This window comes from Coenobita brevimanus, chromosome 110 (assembly GCF_032717465.1).
Source record: "Coenobita brevimanus isolate Jiangsu-jjx chromosome 110, ASM3271746v2, whole genome shotgun sequence".
Taxonomy (NCBI): domain Eukaryota; kingdom Metazoa; phylum Arthropoda; class Malacostraca; order Decapoda; family Coenobitidae; genus Coenobita; species Coenobita brevimanus.
Window position 1 is genome coordinate 11,779,052 of NC_137063.1, and position 13,607 is coordinate 11,792,658.

At 41.7% G+C, this 13,607-nt stretch overlaps 1 protein-coding gene across 1 annotated transcript; it reads right to left on the minus strand.

Annotated features, from left to right (window-relative positions):
• Positions 1-3,396: 3,396 nt before the first annotated feature.
• On the minus strand, positions 3,397-13,302 carry LOC145417497 (uncharacterized). Its single transcript, XM_080286205.1, has 6 exons — positions 12,941-13,302; positions 11,916-12,285; positions 9,612-9,783; positions 8,879-9,001; positions 7,617-7,742; positions 3,397-6,809 (listed from the first exon to the last, which is right to left on the minus strand). Exons 1-6 carry the CDS (start codon positions 13,300-13,302, stop codon positions 3,433-3,435), a joined length of 4,530 nt encoding a protein of 1,509 aa, XP_080142331.1. The 3' UTR covers positions 3,397-3,432.
• Positions 13,303-13,607: the final 305 nt, after the last annotated feature.

Here is a 13,607-nt window from a genome sequence, read left to right on the forward strand (position 1 = left end):
ATGACCAGTGGCTAGTAGTCTCGTCCATTACTATCATAGCACAAAATGTATTCGCTAGTAATATTCAAAATATAAAGTAGGCGTGACTGTGCTGTCCTTTCTTAAATTGTAGACAAAATATTTTTTAATGTACTGAGAAAAACAACGCATATACACTTAAATGGTTTATTCTAATGAGTCTTTCACAACGCTCGTATTTATTATCACAACTCTGGACGGATTAAGTAATAGGGGAATGTTCTGGCCACAACACTGAAAAATATATTGTACATAGACTTACACTAGCGTCATCTCCTTATCCATGTACAGTTGCAGCCAAAATCCTCCGGGAACTGTGCAGTATTTGGCATCTTGTCCTTAACTAATAGCAATATATTATGCTCACTAAATACCCCCAAACGTAACCTGAGTATATAGCTTTCATGGACACAGAAGACAGAAACTTTAATGGATGATGGTACAGGTAACAGATCTCTGCACTCATTTTTGCTCAGATATAATTACTTTACATATATTTTTCATGTATGTGATATGACAATAATTATGTAAGTAGCAATGGATTTTACTGTACGTCAGGAAGAAAGAATCTGTATGTTTCAGCCGCTTGATGGCCAGTTTTGGGATTTTCAAGGCCCCTCCATAAGATAATTCCAGCTCCATCTCGCCCATCACCCGAGCCTATAAAATGATAACAACTAATCCCATTTTACCTCCTACAAGGTATAGGGACCCACAGCTAGAATATCGTACACCAAGTCATTTAAAAGTGCATGACCAACTTACTCTACATGATGATATTACATGATGGAAAACCCTTCACTCACCTCTTGAGAATCGAACCTACAGTACGGAAGGCCCCCACTCCGACTAGGGGGTTTTAACCAGCATATGATTATTTTCTAGCTAACTGCCGAGTCTTGATTGTGAGAAAGAGGATCGTGATTATGAGAATATCAAAAGGTACAACGGAACAGTGCTGTCTTCTTGGCCGTTAAATATCAAAAGGTACAACGGAACAGTGCTGTCTTCTTGGCCGTTAATACTTTCATACTTCTCAAAACAAATCATAGTACAGTAGTATAAGCAAGATATTCTATGGAAACTTGAGGTAAAATATACTTCAGTCGGAAACCAGTTTTAGCTTAATTATATTAGATTAATATCTATCGACAGCAAGAAGGTCATCATAGCAAATGACGACTATCGGATTAAGATCCGAGGATAGGAGGATCTCCAACCTTCACCTCCTCTCTCTACAAACCAACTTCTTCAGTTATCTCAGTATATATAATCTCTTGCAGATTGTCAGGTAAGAAACCAATCTTCAAATGTGCACCATTTGAGTCTTTCCTGTTTATAAAACTTTCTCTTTTGCACCAACATCCAGTGAAAGTTATACATATGTAGCCATACCTAAAAGGATCCTGAAGATTGCCATTCATAATCAGAAAGCTTGTACACTAATGATTCAAACATTCAAGGTGCGTTCTAGATCAGAGCACTAAATAAATCAGCTCTATGGGGTAGTAATTATATATATATATATATATATATATATATATATATATATATATATAGATAGATAGATAGATAGATAGATAGATAGATAGATAGATAGATAGATAGATAGATATAGATATATATATATATATATATATATATATATATATATATATATGTATGTATATATATTATATATACATATATATATCTATATATATATATATATATATATAGATATATACTCTGTATATAAAACGAATACGTTAAGCCAATGACTGTTACGTATCGGGTATGACTTCATTTGGGTAACAACAGATAGTAATACCTATTACGGTACTTATTAAAACAGTAAATGGTATATTTACAGGGCGAAAAATATCTCTTGACTACCATTAACTTCTAGGTGAAAGGCTGTCTATGCATTATGGGCTATAAGAGGTCCGATTGTTGTATTCACGTGCTAATAAGTAACGTGCAGAAACCATGGTATCATATGCATACCTCTGAGCTAAATACGAATGTACTCAGGTCAGCACGGACTGGTTATGAGACAGCATTCACGTGACGTAGTCTTCATTTGCTAACCTGGTGTAGGCAAAGACGGAGACTGGAAGAAGCAAACTGCGTGACTGGCCCTTTTTATAACTTTGCCCCATCACAACGACGATGTACTTTTTACCTCCGCCAACGATCAAGTTGCACAAGGTTATGTATTTACCTGTGTCTGTTTGCCTGCTTGTCTGTTTGTGTACAAGATATCTTAAAAAGTTGCTGTCGGATTTCAGTGAAATCTGGTGGACAGCTGGGCAGTAGGACAATGAGGGGTTGATAAGGTTTTGTTGTGTATTTGGTCCAGATGCACGAAGAAACCTATTGGAGTTGGCGGAGATATGCGCTTTCTGAAATTATGTAATAGGACAGACTAAGAGTATAGAATTAACTGTGACATCATTAAAGTATTCACCTGGTAGGAATGAGGAATTAGTGGAGTACAGTAAACTATAAATTACACTGAAGTCGGTGGAGATATTCTCTCTCTAAGTGCTGTCTAGTTATCTTAGCTTTACCGCCAGCAAACACTATAAAATTTAGAACAGGCCTGTAGGAATGAAAGGGTTTGTGACGTCTGTTGCTAACCCACCAGATCGAAAAGGATATCCTAAGATGAATAAAATCGTATGGTGACAGCAGTAATGGAATATGAATTACGTCGCCATTTGGAGTTAAGGAGTTTCATTATGTTTAAGGAGCTTCATTATATTTCACATTCCAGCACTGTATTTCACTTTCCAGCAAAAACTCCCTATGACCGCGAACCATGTAATGAATCTAGTATAAACAAGGGGTAACGCTAAGATAATACTGTTGTCTTTCCACACACGCAACTTATATGCAGAAAGACACATTCACACAACATAACTCTTAAAACCCAACTGAATATGGCGGTGGAGGGTTCTGGCCGCAGCTGTACAGTATCTTCCGTATTACTAAACCTGAGAGCACGGCGAAGATTGTGACCAAGCTTACAATTTTTTACGGTCATTTATGGAATACCTGGTAATTGTAATCTGCCTGCATTCTACGTATTACAGAATGTAGTCAGCAACTATACAGAAAGATTAGACATGTTTTATCATCATCACGTGCTTCAGGATGTGACAAATGTTGAGGACTTGTCTACACCTTCGGGCCCTCAGGTCTGACAATACGACCTTATATAGCATAATGGACGGGCGCCATTGTACAAATATTCATGAGTTCCTTTCGCTTTATAATACATATTTCAATATAGATCCTTTTTTCATCCTGTACATGACTAAATCGTAGGAATTCATGAATATTCGTATATATTCACATACAGTTATATAATCTCGTACAACTCTCTACTTTACATTGTAGTCTCTCTAAATATGTACAAATTTCAGACAATTAGACCGCGATTCCTGTGTTTATTATCAAGCGGTTAGGATCAGCCTCTGGCGTCATGAGGTGTGTTATTTGGCTCTTTTCATTTGTTTTTTTCGGGGTTGGTGGTCGTTTCTTGTTTGGTTCTTTTTCAGTTGGAGGCAGATTTGTTGGTTCTTCTTTCTCCGGCAGGTCTGGAGAGTCTATAGTTATTGGTACATCATGGTGTGCATTCTCCTTCTCAGACTCCCCTTTTACCAAGAGTTTAATAGAGGGAGCTGGTTTAGGAGGCTTGGGAACCACATAACCCTCTGGAACTTCGATCAGAGTCCCTCCTGTAAGAACAACCTCCCCAAGACTAGGAAGGCCCTTTGGCGGGGACTGTCGTGTGCTGCTCCACGTGTGATACATTTCGGGCTGCATTCTGGCCTGACCATCCCCCTGGTTTCTGGAATCGTTATTATTTGGGGTAAGCATGGAGGAGACATTAGCGTAGCCATTGTCCTCATACGACTGGAGGCTGACTGGGGACCGAGGCTGTGATCCACACAGTTCCTCTGGGTTTGCTAGGTCTGGCACTGATCTGCTAAGGTGGCCTGGTGAACTGTCATTGCTTAGTGAACCGTCTGGACTCAACTGACCTTCTGAATCTTTCTTTGGAAAGCCAAACTTGCGGTGTCGATTATTTTTATTCTTAGGTGGATTTTTAAAATAAGTCACTTGTGGTGAATTAGTACTGATAACTCCTCCGGTGTTTATATAATTGTAGTCTCCACTGATACTGCCATGAGGCTCAATCAAGCCGGCCTCATTAAGCTCCATAGACTTGCTGATGTTTGACCTCTTGTCCTGTGTGAGGGGGATGTTCAGATTCACCTGAGGTTCTTTCTTCTTTTCAATGGTGGTAGCGATGTTGGCGTTGTAGTTGGAGTCGTTGCTGCTGGAGGGTGAAGGCAGGGCAGGAGTCACCTTACTATTGCCAGCCTCCCTCCCAACATCACCACCAATGGGGTTCACGGGGGTCGGGTGTGGGTAATCGTAGCCTAACATGGTTTTCGGATGGGACTGGGGTGGGATGTCATATCCTGGGTGGAATTCCGGATTATCCTTGTGTTTCTGCAAAAGTCTATTCTTCAGTAAGTTTAGATATGCTCTCTGATTAGGTGGAACTCTTCCTTCCGTAACAAGACTAGATGGATCAAGAGTTACCCCATTCTGCAGTTGGAGAGGAGTGAGGTAGCCAGAATTTGATGCCACAGAAATAGACCTCGATGCCTTCTCCTGGTTTGTCAGTCCTCCCTCTCTCTCTCCAACTACTGACCCTCCGTTCATCACTGATGTGTGGCCAGAGAACACGTTAACTGGGGAAGGAGCAGAGATGTTGCTAATATGACGAGGAGTGTAGGTCCTCTTGCTGGTCCACCCTTCCTTCTTCCTCTTTCTGCAACATCTCCTGGGCCAGCAACAGCAGCAGAAAAGGATGACCACCGCCACCGTGGAAGTACTAGATACCGTGGATGCTATAGCGAGTGGTGTTATCAACTCATCGTAAGCCGCTAACGTCACCACTTCACGGCAGATTTGCACCACGCCAGAGTCTAGAAATTTCTCATGCTGGATGGGTGTTTCCATATTAAGTGATCTTTTTCGTCGCCTGCTCGTTTCATAAGTAAATATTTGCTTCCTCTCTCTTGTTGTGGTCTCATTGTTTGCTGACTCTTCTGTTGTCGTATCGTTATCATCAAACTCGTAAATGTATCTTTGTCTTGGCTTTTCCGATGTTGGTATGATTGCAGGGCCGACCACCGGAACGTTGAAGGGAGGTCCGGCACCAGGAGAGAAAGAGGGAAGTTTGATCCTCTCCCCAGTACTGGTGTAGACAAAGTTCCCTCCTGAATCTGGACGGGGAGGACGAGGGGGCCGATTGGAGGGCAACGGAGGGAGGTTTGGCACGGGGGGTATATTTGAAGTGGCTGGAAAAGATGATACAGAAGGCGGAATTCGATGGAAGGATCGACCTGTCCCTTGTGTTGGAAATGGCGGAGTTGTCTCTTGCTCTGAGGATTTAGTCGTCCATGAGTCTTGCACCACAGGACCAGAATTTATTGGATCTTGCACTGTTGCACTGTTACTTTTGGGATCTTGCCGTAATGGATTATTATTTCTTGGGTCATTCCATATGGGATTCGCTATATGAGAACTTTGTGAGAATGGGTTTGTCGTGCTTGGATTTTGTAGCAAAGGATGAGCACTTCTTGAGTCGTTAAATACAGGGTTCGTAGTCCCTGGGTCATTGTATTCTGTGACAAAAATTTTTGGATCATGCCATAAAGGATCACTGGTACCAAGATTATCCTGTGTAGGATCACTTGTCCCACCAGGAAAATAGGCAGATGGACTTGGTTGTGATGGAGTAGGATGCTGGTCAGTTCTGTCTCTTGTTGTTTGGACAGTGGACAATGGGAAATCAAATCGAGGTGATTTCGCTGGTGTCATGTTCTGCAGGCGACCCACAATACTAGAACTTCCAGCATCCCCACTACCACCACCCTTTGCCAGGATTTCATTTATTTCTATATCTGTGAGGGAGTGGAAGCAGAAAACGTATCCAGTGCGGGGCTTGAGGTCCCGAATGGAGTACTGGTTGGTAAAATTCTGAATCGGCTCTCCTCCTCGGCTCACCAGCACCACTTCTGTCTCCTCCTCCTCACCGAAACGACGATATGTGATCCTCCAGCCTAAAGGGCGTAGCATTTTCCCCTCCAGGACGAAGGATTGATGGTGAGGGAAGACTGTGACGTTCCAGGACAAGTCTACACTATGCGAGGCACTCGTTATTGTTACCATCTCTGTCTTGACGCTGTAATAGGCCGTGGAAATCACTGCTGATATTTTGGGAATAATGGAAGGATGTTCCAGTTCCTGAGAAGGACTGGATATCATTTTATGCTGGATTTTTGGGAGCGTTGACCCATGCAGACAGTGGTCAGGCCGAATGTAGTAAATTCTCTCATCCTGGACGGGTGACAGACAAAGGACATACATCGTTTCGGCCTGCAGTCCGTCCAACACCTCCGTAAACACAGAATCTGTAGGCTTCCAGTTTGGTCTTTGCTTACGGTACCGCGTGAGCTTCATTCTAGTTGCTTTAGCTGCTCTTCCCTCTTGTTTCGCTTCCCTTATCGTGATTGCCCATGACAGAGGCTCTAAACTGGTGATGGAAGGAGAGTAAAAGCTGGCTTCAACACCCCAGGAAACAAGGAGCGCTTGGTGGTTGAGGGAAGTGACGTTCATGAGGTGGAGGGAGGCCAGTGCGTCTCGGAGTGGACCGTCGACTTCATCACCAACGTAAATTACCTCGTTGTCAGATGAAGCCGCGTGAGGAGGACAGAGGACTGACTCTGTTGATGAAAGAAAAAACAATGGAAAATGTGAATAAAGTGTAAATCTTGTCGGATATATTATAACATTAATCCCTTCTACCTGTGAACATTGTTTGTACTTTATTCTTGCTGCATCCAGATGATTTTTTTTCCATATTAAGAGAGCACCCTAGTAGTGTAGGGGGGAAAGGAAAGCTAAACATAAATCTGCCATCTCGAAAAGTTTCTCGAGAGCCGTATGGAGTCGTCTGGAGACAGCAAGAACAATATAAAAAGAAAAGATTAATGATGATCATCGTTATTTTCACCCAAAAAGCGAAACTTATGGAAAGGAGGAAGGCATGTAATGTATACATACTGAACTACAGCAGAGGAAAAGCTACAACTGCTCGAGCGAGTAACCGAAGCCAGCAAGTTAGAACACTATACTAAATGTAGTTAGGTGGTATAGCACAGCACCAAGACTGAGTCATCTCGGAAACTATTGTTTGGAAAGTTTATGGAAGAGTAATAGGTCACTTAAGCGGCTGTTAATAATCACCATCATATGCTTTAAAAAACAGATAAATTAAACACGAAAACTGACTTATCTCTGAGATTATTAAAGCTGCGGCGAACCTACACACATTATTGGAATTCTTATGGAAAAGTACTAGACGTTACTGAGCGGCTTTCCTCATTATCCCTAAGTGTGCATTAACATTGGACTAGTTAAACAAGCTTGCTCGATGATACACGTTCCACATTTTCAAACGTGAGCTCCTGTAACTTGGTTTAATTAGTATGTCCTATTGTATAGTAAGTATATTGTTCATAGAATAATACCTGGCAATGATGCCAAGGTCTGGTGCCGGACATGCAGGGGTGTGGCGCAGGAGGGTGTGGTGGTTGTGGCGGGTGTGTTGCCAGTCAGGAGCAAGCGGGACTCGCAAGTGCAGTTCCACGGGTTACCTAATAAAAAGAAGAAAAGTCAAATAATAAACCGTAACGGAGAAGAATGTTGTGTCACGCTGTGGTATTGACACGGTTCATACCCGATATATTTTGTCCACTTCGCCCAGTCTCCGCTTCTGCACTGCGTCGGTGAACTGACCAACTGTGTTTCGTATTTTGGGAACTATTTTTACAGGGAGCAAGAACTGCTTTGAACATGGACATTATTCGATATTCTGATGTGTAAGTGCTGCAGACACATACTGGCCAAGAGCTTAGTCCCCTGGTAATGATTCAGGCATAGTCACTGCTGCTGTTAATTCACTTACCTTTAAATGAATGTTGTTCCTCAGCAATATTATCATCAGCACTTTCTCTCAAAGTACCATCTCCAGTATACAGAATCCTTCTTGCTGATACAAATCCAAATTCTAAAGACACAGAACTACACTATAGAGCCTACGTTTTTTTTTTTTTTTTCTTTTTTTCAGAATTAAAGATCAAAATAAATTTTGCCAGTCCTAGGTTCCAGGAAAGCGTCGGGAAAGCAAGAAAACAGCTGATATGAATAAATGTTTAATTTCATCATGTCATGCTGTATTAACTAATGGATTCATGCCCCTCAACTGCACATTGGCTCATTAATGCATAGTCATAATGGATTTGAGGAGGGGAGGTTTTACGACTTCTGACTCTTTTTCTTGACTTAATCCTACGACCCTTATGACTTCCATTGGACTGGTGTACAGTGTATTGTACACTTCACCACAGCTGGTTATACTTCACTTGGAAAGCCAACACGCTGTGAGTTTACAATATGGAGAAGTCAAGGTCGCTCAAGATCAGTCACCATACCACGAGGGTATCATGACTAATCTTGACTAATATTTTATATATCGTCTTGAACGTCGACGTTCAAGAGCATTTTTTTTTTTTACGATATTCAAAGTTGCTGTCAAAATTGGACTAGATATTTTTACTTTTTCCCCGCCGTAACGCGTCTATGCTGCTTATAGGATTGTGCATATCTTCTGTCCGTGTTAACAGTGGCGATCTTACAAGAGACTCAGAATTCTCCACTACTGCTAATACTATTACTGATGACCTACTTATCATCCTGAGCACACAGAATCCATTCTCACCCCATGACTCACCTCGCAGACTGAGTGAGAGGAGGGTTGGAGGCAGGGAAGCGGGACTGAGGGAGCGCAGGAGATTGTCACTCAGGTCAAGGTACTGCAAGTTTATTAGCTGGCTGAGACTCCCAACTGGAACATCTGAAACCAGGTTCAAAATAAGCAGAGCAATTACCGCTATATTATTCAAGCTGAAAGAGTGAGAGATTAAGCAAGTCTCTAATAATTCATGGCCGTATATGTATGTAAGACCTGCAGTGTTAGACATCCCACATGACAGTGTTTAGCCAGCAGCGATACAGGAAGGCCAGGCATGTTTTATCACCATCACATGCTTCAGAAACTGTCGCAAAAATCCAGGGGTTTGTGTATAATATCGCGTTCACAGAGGTAATAACATGTCCCTAAGTATATACACCATTTTTGTCCTGCAGTCATAAATAATGTAAATATTTTAAGTATTTTATGGCACGAGTTTTGCGTTACTTCATCATTTACCTTCGTTTAAACTGTGATTGAGTGATAGTTAAAAGGGAGAGAGAGAGAGAGAGAGAGGCAGACAGACAGACAGACAGACAGACAGGCAGGCAGGCAGACAGACAGACAGACAGACAGACAGGCAGGCAGGCAGACAGACAGACAGACAGACAGACAGACAGGCAGGCAGACAGACAGACAGACAGACAGACAGACAGAGATGACATGGAATTTGAGACATTACTTATATGGTGCCTATTTCCCTTCTTCTCACCTGATATTTTGTTGTGGGCGAGGTTAAGGAGCTTGAGTGAGGTGAATGGCGGTGTTGTGAGGTTGGCGAGGAGGTTGTGGGCGAGGGTGAGATGGGTGAGGGAGGCATGCAAGACACCCAGGGGCTGCAACACACCCACACCTGATGACACCTCACCTGAACCGCCCGTTACCTGGAGAAATATCTGAAAGTCATTTATCATCATCATCACCATCTTCATCATCATCATCATCTCGTCATCGTCATCTTCGATGTCTGCAAGTTACTTTGTACAACATACATCTCCCACTCTCTCAAACTTTTCCTACTTCTTTCTCAACATTATAATGATCAACTGTCTTCTTCCATGCCACATGAAATTCTTCCAGCATCATCCTCAGTCTCACTTTCACAAACTTTCTTATGCACTGTGATTTCTGTCTATGGTTATTATTTGTATGTGACCATACCATCTCAATGCGTCACTTGTATCCATTCAGCAATTCTACATCTCACCTCTGTCCCCTTTCTTCCATTCCAGAATTACACCATCCACCATGCTTGTGTTTGCAGCTAATCAGAATAATTTCTACAGCTTGTGACCTTGAAAGTTGTTTTGTCACTCACTGCTCAGGATTCACTTCCATACGAGTGTCGGGCAGTGAAAAGCTCTCAAGCGGGGTTCTTTCAACTTTCCTACTAGCCTTCGTTTCTGGAACTATCTTCCTCAGTCTGTACTTCCCTCTGCCTATAATCCCTCAGTCTTTTAACTGCATTGTGTCCTGGCATCTCGAAATAAAGCGATCTTCTCTTAGTTTTTCTTGGAAAGAATAATCTTTTGCGGACTTTTAACCGTTGGTTCTTTTTCCTTTTCCTAAAAAGACGTCCTACCTCTTAAAATAAAACCAAGTTCTCCAGTTACTCTTCCTCGCTGAAATGAACTCTCATAACACTTCATTTTGGGATATTTACATAATCATCACCATCATCATCATTTACAGTTAAGTCTGTGTATCATGGATCAGACGAGATCCACGTGATAGCCCTCGTCCATCTTGCTTTGACCTGTTCTACTCTTTAGTAATATCTTTAGATCTAAGGTCATCACACACCACCTCATCCCATGTCTTCCTCGGTTTACCTCTTTACGATCGACCCGGAGCCTCATAGCATCTACATCTCACTCAACTCCCCGGATTAATCCTCCTATCAGGACCCTGCAGTTCATTCTACTTCCTCCTGCACTTCACATCAAAATCTATTGTATCGTATTCTTCCTTTTTAAGTACAACGGTTTTGCTTTTGGTCACACCCACATTCATTTATAAGAAACTTGAATATTTACACTACATTCTTTTGCAGAATGGATGGAGGATTTTGGTAAACAGTGTAACGTAGTTAATGCTTTCGTTCGATGCGAGTGTTATCTGATATTACAGCACATTCATGCATGGGCATCAGTTGATTCGATTCACTGCCCAAATTTTCAAGAGAATGCAGGATAGTGTAAACAAAAATATCTCTAACAATCAAAGAGGGAATTATCCCCTTAAATCCTCACAAAAGTTAGTACACTCTGCGGAATCGTGTTGCCACATTTCACAAAATGTGTGTACTGTCTGATCTCTGATCCCAGGAACCCTTGGAATGCCTTTGACCACACCAGCCACCTGGGGCCTAAATCTAGGGAATGATGAAGACGTCTACAGGTAATTGCCCAAGGAACAACTGTATCGAGTTTGAAGTGAACTGGTGCAGAAATTAATATTGCACTGATCAACATAGTTTCAAAGATAGGAATCATCGTTACTTACGTGCTTGTGCCTGTCATGGTATATGGTTTATATATACTTATTTATTTATCATTTAATACACACTGCAACACTTGAATACTTCATCACTGAAGGTCATTCACGGATGAGTGCAAACGACGGAAATGTAAGAATGGAAGCACACGCACACAACTAGTAGGTTACAGTTGGACAAACTGGAATGAATATTTAAATAAATTACTAAGAGATAGAATTATAGGCCTGAATAATTAGAAGAGCCTGTGAAAATAGCCTTTTAAAAGGGGGGGGGGAATCGCATTAATATTTTAGTTTCTCTTTGCAATACTTTAATAGTTTTCTTTCAAAGTTATTAGGGTAAACTTAGGCATTACCAGAGATCCTGCTCAGGCGGCAATTCTACTAGCCTCATGGGGGACCTTGCATGAGGAAAAGCCACAAATTTTGTGTGCAGCAGAAGTGTGTGTCAGAGGAACGCATTATCTCTGATGGATAATTTCATTTATAAATACCAACGAAAGGTAATTGTTCTAACCTGGACGAGTTTGTTGTGATCGAGGTGGAGATGACGGAGGCGGCGAAGGCGAGAGAACACAACAGCTGGGGGTAGATAATCGATCAGATTGTGTCGCAGATCCAGAAGCTCTAGAAGGGTGAGATTAGCTATCCCCCGGGGCACCGCCGTCAGAAAGTTGAAAGCTAGGGTGAGGTGGGTCAGGGAGTTTTGGTGGTAGGTAAAGGTGTCAGGGTCAACCTCTGCCACCTCACTGCTAACCACGCTGACAACCTCCAGGGGCTCAGGTGTGAGGAGGGCTGCTGAAGTGAGGTTGGGGAGGCGGCAGGACAACAATGACAGTTCCCTCACCACAGGAGGTACGACGGAGCTGAGTCTTGGATGACTGTTGCTGCACAGGGAATATTATAATATTTATCAATAGCGTCAAAATTTTTAAGAAATATTTGCTCTCTTTCTTCTAATATTGTTCGTATTCTTTCTTGTTCTGACTATAAATGATATAATTATAATTACTTTCTACAGGTTGATAATAAACAAAATAATTGAAAAGTTAAATTACTAGAATGGTAGATGCTCACAGAACTACAGTGTAGGTTATACAACAACCCTATTGCGACGGAACATTTGAGGAATAAATGTTACAAAGATTTACAAACTTTATCATTCTGTTAGATTCAGCAGGGTAGGGCCTAATACTGTAACCAGTTTTCAGGAACGTAATGTTCAGTGCACCTGCGATCAAACACTCTGTAGTGTATTGTATTTTTTTTTTTTTTTTTTTTTTTTTTTTGGAGTGCAGTTGAACCATAAAAGTGCAAAAAAGTTATACTTAAAAACTATTTTAAAAAAAGTACGTTTTGATCCGATTTAATGAACTGTACTTAGTGAAACATGGAGTTGTATGATAGCCTACATCCCTTTCCAGTGTGAGGTAGATAACTATGACTATATATGTTAAGGGAGAAACTCACTTGGCCAACACTGATGCTATGCTGAAAATGTGTAATGTTGCAAGGAGCGGAACAATGGATTTTTTTTTTTACCTGTCACTGTTGTTGACTGTGGCGTTATTCTCGTCCTGTTTTGGCAAGGCAGTAGTTGTAGTGTTGTCATCTGGTTGTGTGGTGGTGGCTGTGGTAGTGTTAGCTTGCCTCAGCCGCGTCAGAAACACAAGTAGGGATGTAGTGTTGACACCATGACAAGAGATCAGCTGCCTATCTGTGGAGACCGTGCAAGGTGACGTCCCCGGCTCTGTGACCCTCTCTGTGACTGTGGTGGAGACTGTGGCTGTGGTAATTGTGGCAGAGACTGTGGCAGAGGTGATGGTGGTGGAAGTAGAAGCGTTGGTGTTAAGAACGAGGATGAGAATAGTGATGAGGGGGAGAAGCCAGGCCGTCTGCTTCATCTCGGTGGCTGGGCTGTCATCACACTGGTCAGCGAGAAGGGGGGGGGGAGGGAAGTATATTAGATTAAAAACATACTTTCTCTTGTATGTTAATATGATCCTGAAACAACTGTAACGTTTTACTACATACGTTGCTAGCATCATTTTATATACACACATACACTCTTATGTATGCATATATAAATAGATAGATACACACACACACACACACACACACACACACATATGAATAGGTAGATTGATAGATAGATAGATAGATAGATAGATAGATAGACAGATAGATAGATATATGTGTGCAGAAAAAT